Source organism: Cannabis sativa, chromosome 8 (assembly GCF_029168945.1).
Source record: "Cannabis sativa cultivar Pink pepper isolate KNU-18-1 chromosome 8, ASM2916894v1, whole genome shotgun sequence".
NCBI lineage: Eukaryota > Viridiplantae > Streptophyta > Magnoliopsida > Rosales > Cannabaceae > Cannabis > Cannabis sativa.
Window position 1 is genome coordinate 32,066,131 of NC_083608.1, and position 23,184 is coordinate 32,089,314.

The following is a 23,184-nucleotide window of genomic DNA, read 5'->3' on the forward strand; positions in this document are numbered from 1 at the left end:
TATCTGCGCCACATTAATTGTCAGAATATTTTGACAATTAATTCAGGAAATCAAATACAGGTAATGAATATAGAAATCTGACCATATATAGAATATTACATAATTGATTTTGTCCAGATTTAATGAATATAAAATATTCATTTAACAGAAAATCAATTATTTATTTATTTCCTTAAATAGAAAATCATTTCCTTAATTAGAAAATAATTTCCATAAATAAAATATTCTAATATTCGAAACACAGTTAAGAGGACTGGGATAATAATATTTAGCTTCATAATTTCATCAAACGCATTAGGAGTATTTAATCTTTGATTATTTGACCCCAAAATGTCCAAAAACCTATAAGATATATCCATTTTAGCTAAATTATTATTGGATATCCTAAAGTGTGGTGTCATAAAAGTCCTTATGGGGGGCTCTTCTTTCTATGTGTAGTTGGCTATGACCCAAAGAAACCTTCCAAGTTTTTGTCATTTGCTGATCTTCACGACTCTATAGCACATTATTATATATAAAAATTATTTGTCTATGATTGTTTATACGTGCTAGTTATAACTTTTTCTAAAGCTTTATTTATTTTTATATATCTTCTAAGCTATTATCAATAGTGCAACATCTAGGAGGTTTTGTCAAGGCTTTACCCTAATTAATTATATAATAATAATCAAGTACTTGGTTGGATATATACAAGGCAATATTCAATTGCTCTATCTTAATATCAATTTCAAAAATGGTGGATAAAAGTTGTTGCCACTCCATGAATTCTGTTCTTTCAGCAAAATAAAATACTGATTCATTTGAAATAAAAAAGAAAAGAAAAAAAAATGAAAAAAAAAAAAAGTAGAAAAGTAGAAAAGTTCATGTACTGCAAAAGCAAATAGCAAAAGAAGGTGTGTTTTGTTCTTATTCAAACTTCTTTATTTAAGTCACCATCATTTAGGTTTAATAACTCTTGCTGGGAAATTTGGGTTCACACTAGCCACTACTATTTTGCAAGAACCATCCAAAAAAAAATGGCCAGCACTATCTCTTATTTCTCCTTTTCTTTTTCTATGGAGACTTGTTCAAACGTGGATCCCACCTAACAATATTTTCCTTGCAGTTTCCGTCTACAATGAAAATTACTACAAGTTTTATTTTTGTTTAATGCGTAACAGTTTTCTTTTTATTTTTTTTTTAATATCTCATTTGAATTTTTTGGGCAGCAAAGAGCTAGTGTTTATTATTTATTTATTTATTTATTTTGTTCAATCTTTTAAGCTTTGGTATTCCGATTTAACCTTTACCTTTTCCATTGTTGTTGTTCATTTCTGGTCTTAACTACTTTGAAGGTCCTCATCATCATCGGCCATGGATATGGAGTCAGATTCTTTAACAAAGATGAAAAGAACCAAAACCCATCAAGAGGATTGTCAACCCTCAAATGGGTTCGAAAATCTGCCGCCGGAGATCACCTTCGACATACTTTCACAGCTCCCAATAACATCTCTGGTCCAGTTCAAGTACGTCTGCCGATCATGGCGTCTGATTGGCCAAGACCCGAATCTCCTCGAAGAGTACAGTTCACGAACCTCAGACGAAAACCCATGTATCATCTTCCACTACGATTCCCCAATCCGAAACGAGCTCTTCTTCGTGGACCTCCACGGCGATTCTTACAGAGACCAAAACCAGAGCCACCCCGTCAGAAAGATCAGAACACCGTTTAGCTCATCCATGCCCGAATACGACGTCGTTGGATCGTGCAACGGTTTGTTATGTTTGTCTGACTCCTTGTACAATGATGCTATCTATATATACAACCCTTTCACAAGAGATTACAGAGAACTTCCCAAGACTAATCGTTATCCGGACCAAGAGGTTGTGTTTGGCTTCGGATTTCATCCTATCACCAAGGAGTATAAGGTAATCAAAATTATCTACTATTACAAGGATGGTAATAAAGGTCACCACCATGTGAGCCATCGTTTCAGAGTACCAACACAATCAGAGGTCCAAGTACTAACTTTGGGAAGTAGTTCAAGCAGGTGGAGGAGCTTAGGCAAAGTGTCTCACTACCTTCATCATTGCCCAGCTGTCTTAGTCCAAGGAAGACTTCATTGGATGACTTGTCGTCCAAGGTACCGGACCGGTCGAAACCTGGTCTCGTTCGACCTTGGGGAAGAGAAATTTTGTGAGGTTGCGAAACCAGATGTTATGGGCATGAGGAGGTGTGACTACCATCTGGTGGCTGTGAGAGGTTGCCTTGCTGCAGCCTTCTATTTGAATTACGGGAAAATGGAGATTTGGGTTATGAAAGAGTATGGTGTTAAAGAATCTTGGACTAAGGAGTTTGTTATTAGAAGTAATATTTCCAAGGCCATTAAAGAAGTGAATCAGTGTTCCTCCATTGCTTGTGGTAGTGTGTCCAAATTTTCTGTGAAAGGAAGACCTGTTCGGGTTGTTTGTGTTTTGAAGAGTGGTGAGATTTTGTTGGAGTATAAAAGCAGAGCTTTAACTCTTTATAATCCACAAACTGGAAAGCATAAGGATCTTGTGTTTCAGGGGATGCCTAATTGGTTCCATTCAATTGTTCATGCGGGTACTCTCAACCAGATTCATACCCTAATTGGTACGTAATAATTTATATACATACATATAAGTCCTCTATTTGTGTCTTTTCAAAAAAAAAAGTCCTCTATTTGTGTGTAATTGAGGAAAAACCACCCCCCAAGAAGAAAAAGAAAAATCTTTTCAATATATTTAGACTACAATTTTCATTCTTATATTAGTGATTTTTATTTCCCAGCATAGACTATTGGTTCACAGACTTATTATAATGTGTCTATTTCTCTTTATAGCTCTTCTTGGTAAAGCCAATGTATCAATTAAAAGCAACTAACTTAATTTGGCGTATGTAATTATGGTTGGCATGCATTTCATTGGCTGAATTCCAATATTTTGTTCCAATTAGTTCGAATTCACGAGATCATTATTAGCAGGGGAAGTAGTGGGTCATGGGAACTGAAATAAAACCAGTAGTGACTTTGAAACAATTATTGTATTGTTCCATTTTGATTTCAGTTAGGTCCCTCATTCTATTTATGGTGTGATTGCCCGATCATATTTGTAGGGCTAAATCATCAGGTTTTGTTTTTTTATTTTGGTTGGATGGGGATGGTCTGGTAATAAAAAGATGGCCCTTGTAGTTTGCAAGTAGAGCACATAATATGTAGCTCATACAATCAAAGATTCCGCCTCTCACAAACCAGACTGGAAAATGAAAATAATCAACTGGATCTATAGTGTTTGAAATAAATAGATTGCTAGTATGAACTGTATAAAGTTATGCTGCAAATCCAGAACACAAATTCAAAGATGGGCAAGACCAAAATTAACAAAGATAATCAAAGCTGAAATCAAAAGATCAAAACAGAACACAACATAACTGGTAAATATTATTTTATAAAAAATTCGTGTATATATGTGAACGAGGAAATATATTTCAATCCTAATTTAATTTTGCATTGGTAATTGGACTTCTATGCACTACTCAAAAAGAATTTAGTGTTCGCACAAAAATGAGCGAGGAGATCTAGGCTGATACTTTATATTTATAGGTGAGATACTTTATTAGTATTTACGCCACATTAATTGTCAGAATATTTTAATAATTAATTTAGGTAATCAAATCAAGAAATGAATGATTCTGTAAATCAAAGACGGACTATATTCAGAATGTCTAAACTTATTACATATTAATTTGTGATCAAATACAGTCGGCAGCGAGATAATGTAAAATCAATTTGAATGATTTTGTACTATTATTAGAAATATTGTAATATTTTCCCACTTGATCAATATTTAGATTTACCACTTAAACTCAATGTTAGCAATAGGTCCTCATTATATGATGAGTACCATCTTCTATGTATTACGATATAATGATTATATTGTTGGGTTTTATGCCCTAAATAAAACTCATTTCTGTTACGAAAATTCTGTTTATTACGCAAGTGTACGTATCAAGTAGTATCTCACGCAAGTGAGGTCGAACCACAGGGAATTGGATTGAGTACTACTAAATTATAATTATGATTCTATTTGGTAAAATAATAAGTTGCAATTTTAAAAGTAAATAACTCAGAAATTAAAGAGAAAATAAACGAAGATTAATCAAGATGAGAGATTAGGGAGGTGAATCCTGTTGATAAGTTACCTATGTTAATGCCTAATTGCTATCCTTATCTCAATGTGAAAGACAGATTATAAATTAACCTAACTCTTTTCAGATCTTTTAGGTTCTAAATAATATGTTTTCTAATTAACTTCTTAATTGGATCAACACAAAATCAGCATTAAGCAATAATCTATTAGTCACTAGGCTATGTAAATACTGTCGTTTTACATCAAAACCTAGACTATCCAAATTTTAGCATTCCTAATTCTCACTTTTCAGATTTCGAATTAGGATCATAGAGCATGTAAAAGGTGATCAAGCTTACACATGAAATTAAACACAAATAAAGATAGTATTCACACATAAGATGAAGGAATGGCAATTATTTATTAACTAGGCATAAACTTAAACAACATTCATCATCCTCCCTTATTGGGAAATTTAGCTCATAATAACTCTAAAAACATCCATGATTAATTCAGAATTAAAAACAAACATAAAGATGAATAAAAAGGGTAAAAGAAAGAAACTAGAAGTTGGTATCGCTCCGGGTCTTCAAGATAGCTTCCTCTCCACTTTGCCTCCACTATTAGGTCTGTTTTTGCTTGCTTTTGACCTTCAATGTCGTATTCCTTATATAGGGATAAGTGGTGAGCCTCCAATTGAGTGAAAAATCAAAATTAGGTCAAATCTGCGATTTCCGTACATAGTCGCGACTAGCATTTAAGCTGGTCGCGACTACAGGCGAAACTCGAAAAACCGAGTTTCTGCCAATCTTACGAAGTCGCGACCTGGGTCGCGACCAGGAAAAAGGGTCGCGACTGTGCTCATCGTAGGTCGCGACTACTGATGCTTCAGGAACCAAATTTTCCAATTTTTCCAAGTTTGTCCCAGTTTTTCGCCATTTGACTGAATTCGAACTTTAACACCCCGGGAACCTGAAATAATGAAAATCAAGCGTAAAACTGCTCCAAAAGACACCAATAGACGAAATAATGCTAACTTTAAAGACCCGAAATATAGGTTAATTATAACCTAACAAATTCCCCCAAACTAGATTCTTACTCGCCCCCGAGTAAGATAAAAAAACTAACTACTCTTCAGATAATCACTACACTGCTGACTCATGCTCTGTTTCCTTCCTTGCATAAACTAGAATTTTGTTCTTACTAACTCTAACAATTAACTCGGACGCTCAATTAATAACACTATGTACAACTGCAACAATCTACTCAAGTATGAAACATTGTTATAAAAGTTTTACTCTTACCATTAGTTTCACAACCCGATAACTCATAAGCTTGCATGCTTACCTTTCTCCACTAATGTTGACAGTATTCTTTGGAATCATTAGGTCTTTTCAAGGTCTAGGTAGTATGGCTTAGATATTCAGGGATAGGCAAAAGGTAATTTTGGCTCAAGATATCATAAGCACACAAACAGAACCCACAAGCTTCTTACTCTTCTTTTTCAATACCCCATAGGGTTCCCACATCTACCAAGGTTGAGAGAAGATATCTTTACTATTTTCCAACATCACTGAAATCATATACTTTATTTATTTATTTAAATTTTTTTTCTTTTTCCAAGTATTTTTTTTTCAGTGACATTGAATTACACAATTTTTTGTTTTTTTTTTCTTCTTTCTTCTCAATCTTACAAAAAATTTTCTCCCTCTCACTATTTCGTCACACTAAATGTTTCTTTTCCCCCAAACTAATCATATAGCTTATGATATCATGGATAATCATGGTGAGAACAAAGATTAATAGTGTGGTTGCAAAATGTCAAATCAGTGAGTGGAAACACAACAGGTTAAGGCTCAAAAGGGTAACTAGGGATACACATTATGGTAGGCTTGAAAGGCTCAAACTATCCAACAAATGCCTAAGTCATATTCCAATTGAACACTATCAAGGATTTCGCCTCAAAAGAATAAACATGCAAGTTCTAAGCTATCCTGTCAATCTTACCACAAACCATAATAAAACAGTTATAACAATTTTCACAACTTGAGTATTTGCAGAAAGACACAGGTTTCTAAGCATCCAAACTAATCCAAAGAGTTAACAAAATCAAGCACACAGTTATTTTGCAGTTTCAGATCACATCACACTCATCAGCAGTATACAACTATCATCAAGCTTATTGCCATTCCTTAACTAAAACAAAAAACTAAAACAGAAAATTAAAATGCAGAATTTAAAGTGCAGAATTTAAAATTTTTTTTTCTTAAGCCTCTCCCCCCAAACTAAACATTACATTGTCCCCAATGTATACAGTAAAATGCAGAGAGAAGAAACTTACCTGAGACCCTTTCAGAAAGGGTTGGGTGGACCCTTTTCATCCAAAAGAGCCCTCGTACTAAATGAAGAAAATTGACCACCAATAGTGTTGATTTTAGATTTTTGCACAAGAGTAAGCTCACCTTCAGAACTACCACACATCAATCTTTTCCAACGACGCTGAATCGTTCGAAGTCGCTCTTTAGGCTTTGCTTTCTTCTTATCAGCTTTAACAAAAGAACCCTTCACCATCTCAATCTTGCAACAGGTAGGAATGTCAGTTGGGGCAAAAACATTAAAATTGACCTCTTCATCTTGCACTCTCAACTTTAACTCTCCCTTTTGAACATCTATTACTGCTCGGCCCGTGGCTAAGAATGGTCTTCCCAAAATAATGGGAATAGTTGAATCTTCTTCCATATCAAGAATTAGGAAATCAGCAGGGAAGATAAACTTACCAACCTTCACCAGTACATCTTCAATTATCCCACGGGGATGAGTCAAAGAACGATCTGCCAGTTGTAAAGTCACTGTTGTAGGCTTTGCTTTTCCCAATCCTAGCCTTTTGAAGACAGACAATGGCATTAGATTAATGCTTGCTCCCAAATCACACAGAGCTTTGGTTTCCACCGAACCCCCTATAGAGCATGGAATATTAAAACTACCCGGATCTTTAAGCTTGGGCGGTAGTTTCTTTTGCAAAATGGCGCTACACTCCTCAGTTAATGCCACTGTTTCATAGTCCTCCAATTTTCTCTTCTTAGACAATATCTCCTTCATGAACTTCACATAACGGGGCATTTGTTCCAAGGCTTCAAAGAAAAGGAATGTTGATGTGTAGTCTTTTGAAGACCTCTAGAAATTTTGTGAACTGCTTGTCTAGATTGGTCTTACGGAGTCTCTGAGGATAAGGTATCTTTTCATGATGCTCAATACTGATTGGTGGGGACTGTTGTGGTTGTGTTGAGCTATCAGTAGCCTTCTCTACTGTTGGTGTTGGGGTTGGCACTGGTTGAACTTTAATCTCCTTATTTACATCAATTGGTTGTGTCAATTCAGGCCCATCATACTTCTTACCGCTCCTCAGGGTAATTGAATTGCAGTTTTCCTTAGGATTAATTTCAGTTGTACTAGGCAAATTTCCTTGAGGACGGGTTGCTACCTGAGTTGCTAATTGGCCCATCTCGAGTACGTGTGTCTTTAATGGAAGATCTAGTTTCAGTCATGAATTGTAGCAATAAATCTGTCTGCAAACCAGAATTTCCACCAGAGGTTTGTTGCTGATTAAACTGTTGGTTCTGATTCTGGTTCTAATTTCGTTGCTGATAGAACCCACTGTTTCTTCGGTTATTACCCTGGTTAAACCCATAGTTGTTGTTGTTGTTCTGTGAATAGTTTCCAATGGCTTTAGCTTCATCCATTGGCAAATCATCCACATCAGCTTGGCATTCTGAAAAGTGATGGCTTCCCCCACATAACTCACACACAACTTGTGCTTGTTTAGCTTGCCCTGCAATTATCTTTGTCAATGCCTCAACCTGTGCTGTCAACTTGGTGATTGCATCGACCTCTAACACACCAGCTACCTTCTTTGATTGACTCCTCTCAGTTGGCCACTGTTGGTTGTTTAGAGCCATCTCCTCTAATAGATCATAAGCCTCATTAGCACTCTTCCTCATAAAAGCTCCTCCAGCTGTAGCATCTATTAAAGTTCTTGTATTTCCTACCAACCCATTGTAGAAGTTGTGGACCAGCATCCACTTCTCTATACCATGGTGAGGGCACTTTCTGATTAGATCTTTAAACCTCTCCCAAGCCTAATGGAGAGATTCATTATCTTGTTGGCAGAAGTTATTAATTTCTCCTCTCAGCTTTGCAGACTTGGCTGGAGGAAAGAACTTTGACAAGAATTTCGTTGCCAGATCATTCCAGGTGGCAATAGAGTTGGGTGGCAAGGAGTTTAGCCAACTCTTGGCTCGCTCTCTAAGAGAGAATGGGAACAGTCTCAGTCGAATAGCATCATCACTAACTCCATTAACTTTAAAGGTTTCACAGAGTTCCATGAAGTTAGAAAGATGCAGATTAGGATCTTCAGAAGGGAGGCCACAAAACTGAACTGAAGACTGCACCATCTGAAGTATGGCAGGTTTGATCTCAAAGTTGTTTGCATCCACTGCCGGTGGCCTGATACATGACTGCACTCCCGTCAGAGTAGGGAGAATGTAATCTCTCAAGCTGCGGCCATTAGCTTGATATTCTACTGCGCCACCATTGTTACCGTTATTGCCTCCATTGTTTGCAGCATTGGCAGCCATGATGTCTGAAGTTTCGGCGATTCTTTGAAACTCCCTCTTGCCTCTTGTTCTTTCGGTTTCTTCTACAAGTTTTCTCGATTTCGGGATCAACTGGCAATATCACTGCTTGTCCTTGACGGCGCATACACTTATGATTCCTGAAATAAATCAAGAAAATATTGCAAGAAAAAGGTTAGAAAAATCAGCAAGAGAAAATATACCAAAGTAGAAGTTAGTATAATTTTGTGTAATATCAATCTTTAAACAATTCCCCGGCAACGGCGCCAAAAACTTGTTACGAAAATTCTGTTTATTACGCAAGTGTACGTATCAAGTAGTATCTCACGCAAGTGAGGTCGAACCACAGGGAATTGGATTGAGTACTACTAAATTATAATTATGATTCTATTTGGTAAAATAATAAGTTGCAATTTTAAAAGTAAATAACTCAGAAATTAAAGAGAAAATAAACGAAGATTAATCAAGATGAGAGATTAGGGAGGTGAATCCTGTTGATAAGTTACCTATGTTAATGCCTAATTGCTATCCTTATCTCAATGTGAAAGACAGATTATAAATTAACCTAACTCTTTTCAGATCTTTTAGGTTCTAAATAATATGTTTTCTAATTAACTTCTTAATTGGATCAACACAAAATCAGCATTAAGCAATAATCTATTAGTCACTAGGCTATGTAAATACTGTCGTTTTACATCAAAACCTAGACTATCCAAATTTTAGCATTCCTAATTCTCACTTTTCAGATTTCGAATTAGGATCATAGAGCATGTAAAAGGTGATCAAGCTTACACATGAAATTAAACACAAATAAAGATAGTATTCACACATAAGATGAAGGAATGGCAATTATTTATTAACTAGGCATAAACTTAAACAACATTCATCATCCTCCCTTATTGGGAAATTTAGTTCATAATAACTCTAAAAACATCCATGATTAATTCAGAATTAAAAACAAACATAAAGATGAATAAAAAGGGTAAAAGAAAGAAACTAGAAGTTGGTATCGCTCCGGGTCTTCAAGATAGCTTCCTCTCCACTTTGCCTCCACTATTAGGTCTGTTTTTGCTTGCTTTTGACCTTCAATGTCGTATTCCTTATATAGGGATAAGTGGTGAGCCTCCAATTGAGTGAAAAATCAAAATTAGGTCAAATCTGCGATTTCCGTACATAGTCGCGACTAGCATTTAAGCTGGTCGCGACTACAGGCGAAACTCGAAAAATCGAGTTTCTGCCAATCTTACGAAGTCGCGACCTGGGTCGCGACCAGGAAAAAGGGTCGCGACCAGGCTCATCAGAGGTCGCGACTACTGATGCTTCAGGAACCAAATTTTCCAATTTTTCCAAGTTTGTCCCAGTTTTTCGCCATTTGACTGAATTCGAACTTTAACACCCCGGGAACCTGAAATAATGAAAATCAAGCGTAAAACTGCTCCATAAGACACCAATAGACGAAATAATGCTAACTTTAAAGACCCGAAATATAGGTTAATTATAACCTAACAATTTCAATATAATCAGATTTACTTATTAATATAGATCAGAAATAACATTTAATGTTGCATGGTTCACATGATTTATTTCATGATTATATTTACATAATGTATAGATTCATTTGAAACCCTTTTCACATACTTGATCCTGTTTATTATGCCGTCAACACATTGGAAAGTAAACATGACTATGCGAATAAAGTTTCCTAGATTTATCAGACATAGGGTTTTACTGATATGATAATCTACAACAGAGTTTACTTGCATTTGGAGAAGTGCTATGTTCTTTCCAGAGCATTGGTTAAAGTAAAGCTCAGGTTGGATGCATGGAGTATGCATCGGAAGGGACCGATATTGAACTCCGAATTAGATTTAATTAAACTTACCGTAAAATCTATTCAAGTCAATATCGCCAAGTTGATCCTAGATCAAATGTTCTTAATCCTGTTATGATTAGGCTCAATCTTGAAAGGCTATTCGTGTTCTTTGATTTGTTAGTTAAGCCTACTTTTAGGTCAGGGTGATACGTACATTTTGGGAACACGGTAGTGCAATTGAGTGGGAGCGCTATCATAAACATGGAATCTATAGCTTCTATCTGGCGAATAGTAAGCAAAGGATGATCTCCTTCGAGCTTGACCAAACGAACATAAATGGTGGAGTACTCATTTCACATAAGCTGAAATATCATTTATTCGGGGTCAAGTGTTTTAAGGAATAAATACATTGTAGGGTGTAATGGTAATTTAATCCCTTTTACAGTGTAGATCATTCATATAGAGGATCATTGATCACATTAGGATTATAACAATGGATAACTAATGATGTGTCTATATGGTGGAACATATAGAGCATTCTATATACTGAGAGTGCAATTCTAAGTTCTATGCGTGGATTCAACGAAGAATTAATAAGTTAGTGAATTTTAGTGCTAAATTCTTGATCTACTTATTGGAAGCTCGGTTATATAGACCCATGGTCCCCCCACTAGTTGAGATAATATTGCTTGTAAGACTCATGTAATTGGTTTTGATTAGTCAATTATAATTCTCAAACTAGACTATGTCTATTTGTGAAATTTTCACTAAGTAAGGGCGAAATTGTAAAGAAAGAGTTTATAGGGGCATATTTGTTAATTATGATACTTTGTATGGTTCAATTAATAAATATGATAAATGACAATATTATTTAATAATTATTTATAGTTATTAAATAGTTAGAATTGGCATTTAAATGGTTGAATTAGAAAATTGACGTTTTTGAGAAAATCAGATACAGAAAAGGTAAAACTGCAAAATTGCAAAAAGTGAGGCCCAAATCCACTAGTATAGGGCCTGCCACTTTTGTAGGGTTTTCCCTCTGATATTTTTATTATTTTAATGCCAAATAATTCAAACCTAACCCTAGTGGAATGCTATAAATAGATAGTGAAGGCTTCAAGAAATTTACACTTAAATTTTCCATTTTTCCTTCAGAGAAAAACCAGAGCCTTCTCTCTCCCTATCTGGCTGACCACTCCCTCTCTTCTTTTCTTCTTCAATATTTCGAAATCCTTAGTGTATGAGTAGTGCCCACACACATCAAGTGATACCTCAATCATAGTGAGGAAGATCGTGAAGAAAGATCATCAGCAAAGGAGTTTCAGCATCAAAGATTCAGAGAAAGAGATCCAGGTTCAGATATTGATAATGCTCGCTACGTAAAGGAATCAAGGGCTAGATATCTGAACGGAAGGAGTCATTTAATTCCGCTGCACCCAATGTAAGGTTTCCTAAACTTTATATGTGTTTATTTCATCGTTTTAGAAAGTTCATATTTAGGGTGTTAATCAACATACTTGTGAGTAGATCTAAGATCCTGGTAAAATAATTTCCAACATATATAACAATATACTTTATGTGGCAATGTACTTAAGTAAATTAAGTCTAAAGTTTATGTTTATTTTGGTTGTTTAAAAAAATTTCTTAAATAAAAATTAAGATACACATAAAAGAAAACATTAAAATAAGAGTTTCATTAATAACAACTTCATATCTACAAACTACATAAGAAAACAAAGTCCCATGCTCTCTACATGATCCTTGAATTTATGAGGTGATAAGTCTTTTAAATAAGAAATTTAAGATAATCAGATGAATTTTATGATAGACTTAATCAAATGTTTAGCTTAGAAAAATAAAGATTATTATCTATTTTAATTAAATTTGTTAAAACACTATTAAATTAATTATCCGAACTCTTGTGGGTAAATTTAAAAAATTAATTTAACATATTATCCTAATTAATTATTTAGATATAATAAAATTCTTGTAAAGTAAAGTTATTATACATATATAATTAATTACAAGTTGTCTGTGAATTTTAATTAACATATAATTTTAAATAATTAAAAATGTTACGGTTACTCTCTAATTATTTAAAATTATATTTCTCACTTAAACATTAGGTATTGGACTCTACATTTAAGCAATTTTGCTATTAACATAATTGATAATTATTGAGATTAGTGCTCCTATTGTGGTTGTTCAATGATCATTAAAAAACATTATTCTATATATGAGCATTTATTCCATTTTCATATTTTCTTATATTAAACCACAAACTTGCTTACGTTATGTTGGACACCACAACACGTGAAAAACGTAATTACTTTATTATTGTAAAAGTAATTACACCAAGACTTGAATACTTTTTACTAGACCACAATACACCAAACACTCACACTCTTTTTATTTTATCACTAGACACCTTTACTACACACTTGTGTATAACTCACACTTTTGGGACACTTTGTCTTTAAACACTTATTAAGAACTCACACACTTTAGACTCTTTTACTCACACTTGAACTCTCTTGCTCAAACTTGCATCTTAAGCACACATCTCACTTATATTTATAGGCTACAAAGGATGTATCTAAAGATTTCTAGATTTTTCTAATTTACTAGCTAATTAATTACTTCTTACTATTTTCTAAATTAACAAGTCTAGAATTATCTAATCTTAGTTCTAGTGATTCTAAGTTTTCTCTAAAACTTTCTAGAGTGTTCTTGGTTTCTCTTACAAATTTCTTAGAACATTGTAAAACATTCTATCATATTCTAGATTTGATAATGACTTTTAACACTCCCCCTCATTATCAAATCTTTTTCAAGCTTCTTCTCGTTTGATAAGATTTAGTTGATATCTGAATTTTCAAAATTTAATCGTACTTAAACTTTTGGTGAATATATCAACAACTTGATCATCCGTGCCGATTTGTCGCATCTCTATTTTTTCTTGAAGTACTTTCTCTCTGAGAAAATCGTAATGCACCTCCACATACTTTGTTCGAGCATGAAATATTGGATTCTCTGCTAGACAAATAGCAGACTGATTATCACAATAAAGTGGCACTGCAGAATCTGTGAATTGGTGTAAATCCTCCATTAGTTGCATCAACCACGTACTCCGGGTATCATGATCTCCAACATAATCAACATCGCAGTAGCCAATGATCTTAACCTCATCCCCTTTCTTATAGAAGAGACCATAGTTAATGGTATTTTTGACATACCTCAGTGTTCGTCATACTACTTCCAAATGTGGCTTCTTTGGTTGCTGCATATATCGACTTACTACTCCAACTGCATAAGAAATATCTGGTCGAGTCAATGTAAGGTAGATTAGACTTCCCACCAGTTTTCGATACATTGCTCCATCTTGCAAGTCCTTTCCAGCATGAGCACATAGCTTAGCATTAGCTTCCATGGGTGTTGAGATAGGCTTGCATTCGAGCATTCCAAATCTTTAGCATACTTTTGCTGACAGATAAATAAGCCTTCCTTAGTTCGATCAACTTCTAATCCAAAGAAGTGTTTCAATTCTCCAAGCTCCTTCATTTGAAAGCGTACTGATAGGTTCTCTTTTGTTTGAGAAATTTCTGCATCATCATCTCCAGTGATAATGAGATCATCGATATATACCAGAACAATTGCGATCTTTGCTTCCTTTACTTTGACTAATAAGCTTGAATCTACATGTGTCATGGAATATCCGCTTTCTACTAAAAACTCAGCAATCTTTCCATACCATGCTCGTGGAGCTTGCTTTAACCCATAGAGTGCCTTTTTCAGTTTGCAAACATAGTCAGGATGTGCTTTATCCTCAAATCCTCTAGGTTGCACCATGTATATCTCTCGATCCAGTTCTCCATGTAGGAAGGCATTCTTCACATCCATCTGCCATAGCCTCCAGTCTTTACTAGCTGCAAGTGCTAACAAAACTCGCACTGTTGTAATTTTAGCGACTGGGCTAAATGTCTCGTCATAATCTAGCCCATATTGTTGAGAAAATCCTCGAGCAACTAACCGAGCCTTGTATCTCTCAATTGAACCGTCAGGACGAGTTTTTACCTTGTAGACCCATTTGCACGAAATAGGTTTCACTTCCTTCGGCTTTGGCACCAACTCCCAAGTCTGATTCTTTGCTAGCGCACTTATTTCTTCTTTCATAGCTCCTAGCCACTTGGAGTTTTGGTATGCCTATTCATATGACTCTGGTTCTCTGAACTTTTCTTCTTCAGCTACAGCAGCATTAGCATATTTCAGATTTGGCTTTCACGCTCTTGTTGATCTTCGAAGTTCTGGTTAACTATCATCATGTCCTTCTCTTTGATGCACCCCCGTTTGCCATGGATTCTGAGGTGCCTCATCCTCGGTGTTTTCTTCTTCATCTGTATCTTGTGTTGTAGGTAACTTAACAATTTGCTCCCCCATTTTCTTCTGCAATTCATCTTCCATTTCTTTAGAATCTGGTAATGCTTCCTTTTGCAATGACCACCATGATGATGCCTCATCGAAGACCACATTCCTTGATGTATAACACTTTCCAGTTGTAGGGTCGCAACATCTCCACCCTTTCCACTGGCTATCGTATCCCACAAAGATACATCGTATCGCCTTCTTGTCAAATTTGCTAGTAGGTGGCTTGGCACGAATACGTAGCACACACAACCAAATACTCGAAAGTGACTTACTGCAGGTTTACAACCCCACAGTTTTTCAAAGGGTGAAACGAACCCTAACTTAGCCTGGGGAAGCCTATTGATTACATGAGCGGCTTGTTGGGTTTTATGCCCTAAATAAAACCCATTACAATCTGATTAGTTATCAATTTAGAATTTTGAAGTGAATTATGATTACATGTATGTTACATGTTTATGGTTTAATATATATACTTGATATATGCACAAAATCAGTTAAATCCAGAACATATAGTTATTCACAATTACAGTATTGTCAATACAGTGGAATGTGATTGTGATTATATGATTCAAAAGATTTGGTCCCTGTTCATCAGTGTTTTGGATTTACACTGATGTGATAATCAGCGATGAAGTATACTTACACTTGGAGTAAGTGTTATGTTCTTTCCAGAACATTGGCAAAGTATACTGGTTTCGAATGTATGGAGTATGCATTGGACTGGACCGATATTGAACTTGGTCAAAGATATTGTAAACTTACCGTTGTATCTTTCCAAGTCAATGTCAGAAGTTGATCTTAGATTAAGAGAATCTAAATCCTGATATGCTTAGGCTCAATCTCAGGAGTGCTATTCTTGTTCTTTGATTTATTAGTTAAGCCTACCTTTGGGTCAGGATAATACATATATTTTGGGAACATGATAGCATAACTGAGTGGGAGTGCTGAACATAAATATGGAAATCTATAGCTTCTACTGGTGCATAGAAGTAAAGTGATGATTCCTTTTGAGCTTAGTTAAATAGAAGTAAATGGATGAGCTCTTGTTTCAGTGACTGTATATCAGATCACTAAAACATCATTTACAGGTAACTAAGTGTCCAAAGGGGCAAAATACATTGAGGGGTGTAAACGGTAAATTGGTCCCATCTCGAAGTAAATCATCTATATAGAAGATCTCTAAATCACATTAAGATTATAACAATGGTTAAATGAGATAGCATATTGATATCGTGAAACATATGATATGCTCTATATAAGTCTGAGAGTGCAATCCCAAGTTCTAAGAGTGGATTCAACGAGGAATTAATAAGTTAGGGATTTACTTGGTAAATCGGTTCAACTTATTGGAAGCTCAGCATATAGATCCATGGTCCCCATTCTAGTTGAGACTATACTGTTTGTAAGACTCTGTAATTGATTTATTATTAATCGATTAGACTATGTCTAATTTGTGAATTCTCACAGTTTAAGGATGAAATTGTAAATAGGAGGGTTTCTAGGTTTAATTATTAATTAAGAGACTTTGCATGTCTAATTAATAATTATTTTAAATGGCAATATTATTTAATAATCTATTTTAGTTATTAAATAATTAGTTTTGGCATTTAAAAGATTAGAATTGGAAAAATGGCATTTTTGGAGAAATAGAAATAAAATTGAGGAAACTGCAAAATTCCAGTGAGGCCCATACACACCATGGCCGGCCACCCTTTGCATGTTTCCCAATCATTATTTTGAATTTAAATTGCCATATAATTGCTAATCAAAGCCTAGTCTAAATAGGAAAGTGGTGGATCACACTAAATAAGGCAGTTATTCAATTATACAGTAAAAGAGGAAACTGTTTATTTGGAAAGTTGTGCTCTTCCCTTTTCCTATATATAGCCGCCCCCTCTCTCTACTCTTGGTATGCTTGGGCAAGCTTTTGCTTTGCATTGTGTCACACGAAATAAAGAGAGAAAAACAAGAGAGAATTTCGAAATTCCTAGTGAGAGAGAAGTACCCACACACATCACTCAGTACCTCATTATAGTTTGGAAGACTGTGAAGGATCACATCCAACTGAAGAACTTTCGAGCTCAGATCTTGATTATACTCTGCTACATACAGGAATCAAGGGTTAGAGATCTGAGTGGAAGGAGACATTAATTCCGCTGCCATCACTGTAAGTTATTCTTAACTTTTATGTGTTTAGTTCATCGTTTTAGAAGTTCAATATTAGGTTGTTAAATCAACATACTTGTGAGTAGATCTAAGATCCTGGATAAATATAATTCCAACACGGCTGTCTTCATACCTTCAGCCCAAAATCTCCCTGGAACATTCTTCGCATGTAGCATGCTTCGACATGTTTCTGCAAGATGGCGATTCTTCCTCTCGGCTACTCCATTCTGTTGTTGTGTATTTGCACATGTGAATTGATGGCGTATGCGGCATTCTCGAAGATACTCAGAAAATTCATCTGAGGTATATTCGCCACCGTTGTCTGTTCGAAGGCATGGGATTTTCTTGCCGACTTCTCCTTCTACTATTTCTTTAAGCTCTTTAAATTTTGAAAAAGTTTCAGATTTTTCTTTCATAAAGAAAACCCATACGTATATTGAGAAGTCGTCGATGAATGTAACCATGTACTGCATGGCGCTGATTGATGGTTGTTTGACTCACCCAAACACGTCAGAATGGACCAGCTCCAATGGTGCTTTATCTTTGAACTTTGAATCTTCATACGGTAATTGATGCGCCTTACCGTATTGGCAGCCAGCACATACAGTCTCTGTTCTGACCTCAAGTTGAGGAAGACCCTTCAGCATAGACTTCTTCATCATCACCTTGAGTTTATATTAACTAATATGTCATAGTCTTGCATGCCACAAATCTGTTGTTTCATTCTTTCGAGTCTTGTCTACATAAGCGGACTCTGCTGACATTACATAGACAGACTCTAAGCGTCGTCCTTTCATCATCGATGTTCCAGAGATTTCAAGATCTTTGTAGATCTTGACATCTTGAGGGCCGAATACGACATGGTGGCCTGTCGCCGTAAGTTGCGCCACTGATAGTAAGTTTTTCTTCATCCCAGGTACATGGTAGACATCCTAGAGTGAAACTTCTTTTGGGCTGAATCTCGGCGTGATTTTTGTTTTACTGATGTGCGCGATCAGTAATCTTGAGTTGTTGGTTGTCACCACTACGCAACCACCTTTATATTCTGTCATGTCTTGCAGCTTCTCTTCATCTCCTGTCATATGATTTGAGCAGCCAGAGTCGACTATCCAATCATTATTGTAGTCGATCTCTCCTGGAACAAAAGCTGTCAAAGCTAATTCTTCTTCCTCCACTGCGAATGATGCTTCTTCGTCCCATTCTTCATCGCTTGTCCTTTCTGCATTTGATGTGGCTGCATTGCCTTCTGCAATTTTCTTCTTGAACCAACAACTTTTAGCTATGTGGCCATACTTGCCACAGTTGTAGCATTTTCCATCAAATTTATTAATTGTTATTCTTTGATTGACCACCCCGTTTCTCTTTATTTTGAGCTCCCCCTGTTTGGGAGCTCCCATTATGACTATCCTTGTCATCATGTTATCTAGTATTTCTACTAGTATTTGGTCGGGGTCGTCCTTTCTTATCTCTACTAAAGAGTGCTTCTTCGTCACTCTTTAATGAGACTCTAGACGTTTGCTTAGCTAACGTTTCTTGGTCAGCTAGCAAGTTTTCTAACTCAACAAGAGAAGGTTGGCTTGGCCAACCTTGTATTGCAGCAATAAAAGTTCTATATTCTGGCCTTAATCCATGAATAGTAATTCTTCTAATTCTAGCATCTGACATGCCAGCACCAGAGTCTAATGCAAAGATTTCGCGACAAAGAGATTTTACCTTGGTGAAGTATTGGTTGATCGTCATGTCGTGCTGCCTGATTGAGAAGCTCATTCTCCAGAAGCTGCAATCTTGTATCATTCTTCTTGGTGAACATCGGTGCAAAAGTATCCCATGCTTCCTTCGGTGTCTTCGCTGGTCTGATGTGCTCCAACATCTCATCTTCGACTGTGGTCTGAATCGCAAACATGGCTTTGCCCGCTTTAATCTTCCATTTCTTTAAAGCGGATGCATCCTCCGGTTGTGTGACTTCATTGCCACCAACGATCTCCCACAAGTCTTGGCCTTGGAGATATGCCTCCATGTGCATTGACCACGTGTTGTAATTTTGGTTGTTAAGTTTCTTAATTCCGCCGACCACTTGAAGGTCACCCATCGTGCAAACTCTGTAGTACTAACCACACATGATCACTCTAAGAAACTCAACAAAGGACTCTTTCGGAACGAACTCGATCCGGCTTTGATACCACTTGTTGGACACCACAACACGTGAAAAACGTAATTACTTTATTATTGTAAAAGTAATTACACCAAGACTTGAATACTTTTTACTAGACCACAATACACCAAACACTCACACTCTTTTTATTTTATCACTAGATACCTTTACTACACACTTGTGTATAACTCACACTTTTGGGACACTTTGTCTTTAAACACTTATTAAGAACTCACACACTTTAGACTCTTTTACTCACACTTGAACTCTCTTGCTCAAACTTGCATCTTAAGCACACACCTCACTTATATTTATAGGCTACAAAGGATGTATCTAAAGATTTCTAGATTTTTCTAATTTACTAGCTAATTAATTACTTCTTACTATTTTCTAAACAACTCTAGAATTATCTAATCTTTGTTCTAGTGATTCTAAGTTTTCTCTAAAACTTTCTAGAGTGTTCTTGGTTTCTCTTACAAATTTCTTATTAGAACATTGTAAAACATTCTATTATATTCTAGATTTGATAATGACTTTTAACACGTTATACATATTTTATTCATTTTATGAATAATTTTATGAAACTTAATGTGTTAAATAAAATATTTAACATATCTTAATGTTTGAATACATTCTTAATATATCTAGTACTATTTATGAAATATATATATATATAGCATTTAAATCAAACAAAATATTAATTAATTTGACTAATAATAAATTTACAAAAAAAAAAGAATATAAAATAGTGCAATTATCATATGATAATAAATTAAATCAAAATTCTATAATATGTATTTTATGACAGATTTTTTAAAATTAATTAATTTAGATAATAAATCAATTAAATTTGATAATAAACAGTTAATTGGGCACTAATTAATTATAAAGAAAAATTTGTTCAGATTAGTACAATTATTGCATGTGTAAATGAATCATGTAATTGTAATTACAAAATTAATTTTTTTTTTAATTTTAATTTATACCAGATAATATATAAATAACAAATATTCTTTTTAAATAAAATTAAAAAAAAAATTAAATAAATGCAATTTATTGATAAAATTAACAAAAAAAAAATTAATTAATATTTCTAAATAAAAGGAAACTTATAAAAAAAAATATAGAATTGTCTCCTTTTTTTTTAAAAAAAAAAAAAAATCCTGCCCAAAAACAACATGTCATTTTTTGCTATAGGCTAAAAAATGACACATCATTTTATAGAACAAAGGGGCACAACAATACAACAAAACACAACACGTCGTTTTTCACATACTGCGGAAAACGACATGTCGTCTAAGTCATCCCCCAACTTTAGCAGGTCCAAAATGATTCGATTTGTTGGACGCGGGTCATGAAGACGCGACCCAAACCTAGTCAAAAAATGAATTTTGATGACCAAATTTTGTGTGTTTTAATCACAAAATGATACAATAATAAAGAAACCCATATAAATTTTATACATCAAAAACATATAAAAATTAAATTTTAATTTCACAAAGCCAAATAGATTTGAACGTGTTTTTTTAGAAAAAATTTCAAGTTTCAAGATCTTTCAAATCTTTTCATGCAAGATTTCATTCTATAACATATATGCATGTGATAAAGCGTAAAAGATTCAAAAAATACATACTTGTATACAATTATTATATTGCTTAAAAACATGATAAATATGTAGAATAGTGTATTCTAATTAATTATATGCAATAAAATCTTTGAAATATTAAAAAAAGTATATATAAATATGTATAGGCAAAAATTTTATGTATGTATAGTGTATGAATTGTTGGGAATATTTTACCAAGATTTAGATTTACTAACAAGTATGTTGAATTAACATCCTAAATATGAATTCTCTAAAACAATAAAATTAAACACATAAGAGTTTCAGAAAACCTTACATTGATTGCAGCGGAATATAATGACTCCTTCCGTTCAAGATCTCTAGCCCTTGATTCCTTTATGTAACAGAGTATTATCAAGATCTGAACCGGGATCTCTTTCTCTCCTTCAGGTTTTGTTACCACCTTCTTACTCACTATGATTGAGTACTTGACTTGCTATGTGTGGGCATGACACTCTTTCACTATGGGTTCGAATAGGTGAAGAACAATGAAGGAGGTTTGAAATTACTAAGGAAGGAACTCTCTTATTTAGGTTGGTTGAATAGTCAAGTTGACAAGACTTACAAGAGGATGAGATGAGAGCATAATGTTCCTTTTATAATGTTTCAAATAGGGCTTAGGGCTGAATTATATGGATTAATTAACGCCCCAACAATTAGGCATGCTACCAAAGATGATTAAGAAACCCTAATCCCCTAAACGGGATTACTAATAAAATTAACGCGGGAAAGTAAACTTTAAACAAAACGGAATGAAAATGAACTTGTAATAATTTTAACTTTACAACAAAAATTTATATGCTTCGGGATCCTAAAAAAAGTAATTCACAGAATATTACAAGTCTTTTCCCCTTAGCCGACCTAAGCGGCAAAACAAAAAATTTCAACACTGGTAGACCCTAACCCGTTTGGTCTACTGTGGCCCGAACATGTACATACATCACCCAGCTCCCGCAGTCATGGGTGATCAGATTTACCCTTTCCTGCACAATAGAGCACCCGTGAGCCAAGCCTAGCAAGACAGTATAATTATCAATAATCATAATTAACACATCACAAAAGTATTAATGTCATTTATCTCTTCATCCTGAAATGGTGGGGGGAAAGAAGCCTTTTAAGTACTTTAGGATGCGGAAATCTCATCCTAAGTATGATGATCAACTCAGAGAAGTGTGGAATTTGAGGTGTTCCGGCAGTAAAATGTATCAGGTTGTTACCAAATTGAAACAATCCAAAGCTAGACTGAAAAATGCTGAATAAAGAGGGCTACTGTAATTTAAAGTAGAAGGTTGCTGAGGCCAAATCTGATTTGGAGGCTATTCAAAATCAGTTGCAGCATCAGCCACTTGATTCCACTCTTCACCTGCAGGAAAAATAAATTCGTGAGAGATTAGTGAAGGTCCAAAAGGATTACATCTCCTTTCTTCAGTAAAAGGCCAAACTTTATTGGATACAAAATGGTGATGCTAATACTGCCCTATTTAATGCTTGCATCAAGCAGAGATTGAGGCGAAACTGCATCCTATCTATTGATCAGAAACAAGATGGCAGCGTGGTCACTAATCCAAATCGCATCACTGAGGCCTTCCTGGACTTTTATAAAAGTCTGCTTGGCACTAAACAGGAACACAGAAGACACGTAAAGAGGAGCATTCTAATTAAAGGCCCTATGGTGACATCAAATCAGGCAGATTACCTATTGCAGAAATTCACAAAAGAGGATGTAAAGTAGGCTATTTTCAGCATACCTAGGAATAAATCTCCGGGTCCCGACGACTTCTCTAACATCTTCTTTCAAGATAATTGGGAGACTATTAGAGATGATGTATGTGGGGCTGTCCTATCCTTCTTGGATTCAGGTAACATACTGAAAGAAATAATGTAAAGACCGCTTAGTTTAAATTTGGAAATTAGCAGATAATTAGGGTTTAATTATGAAAATTATTTATTGATATTTAAATAATTATTTATGTTGATTTATTTGAATTCAGAATGCATTTTATATGTCATATAGTGAAATTTCATAATTTTGCATTTTCGGTGCCCGGCAACATGGAACGCAGTGTATGGCTCAGTAGAATCACATGTAAGTATTTTTGTATGGCGGGGCAGTTTAGTTAGACATTGGAAATGTCGGGAATGGTTGGGAATTTAAAATTTCCCAAAATACCCTTTAGTGCTTTTAATCCTTTTAGTGTGGGAGGGGCAAAATGGTCATTTTGCCCCATAAGCTTTTGTCCTT

The 23,184-nt window shown here is 35.0% G+C and overlaps 1 protein-coding gene and 1 non-coding gene across 2 annotated transcripts; both read left to right on the top strand.

The window, feature by feature from the left end:
* The first annotated feature begins 878 nt into the window (after positions 1 to 878).
* Positions 879 to 2,952, top strand: LOC115709264 (F-box protein At3g07870). The gene has a single exon (XM_061102783.1). The coding sequence runs from the start codon at positions 1,354 to 1,356 to the stop codon at positions 2,620 to 2,622; it is 1,269 nt and encodes a 422-aa protein (XP_060958766.1). The 5' UTR covers positions 879 to 1,353; the 3' UTR covers positions 2,623 to 2,952.
* A 5,262-nt stretch (positions 2,953 to 8,214) lies between these two features.
* On the top strand, positions 8,215 to 8,321 carry LOC115711801 (small nucleolar RNA R71). The gene has a single exon (XR_004010674.2). It is a non-coding gene; the product is annotated as a small nucleolar RNA R71 (small nucleolar RNA).
* The last annotated feature ends 14,863 nt before the right edge of the window (positions 8,322 to 23,184 follow it).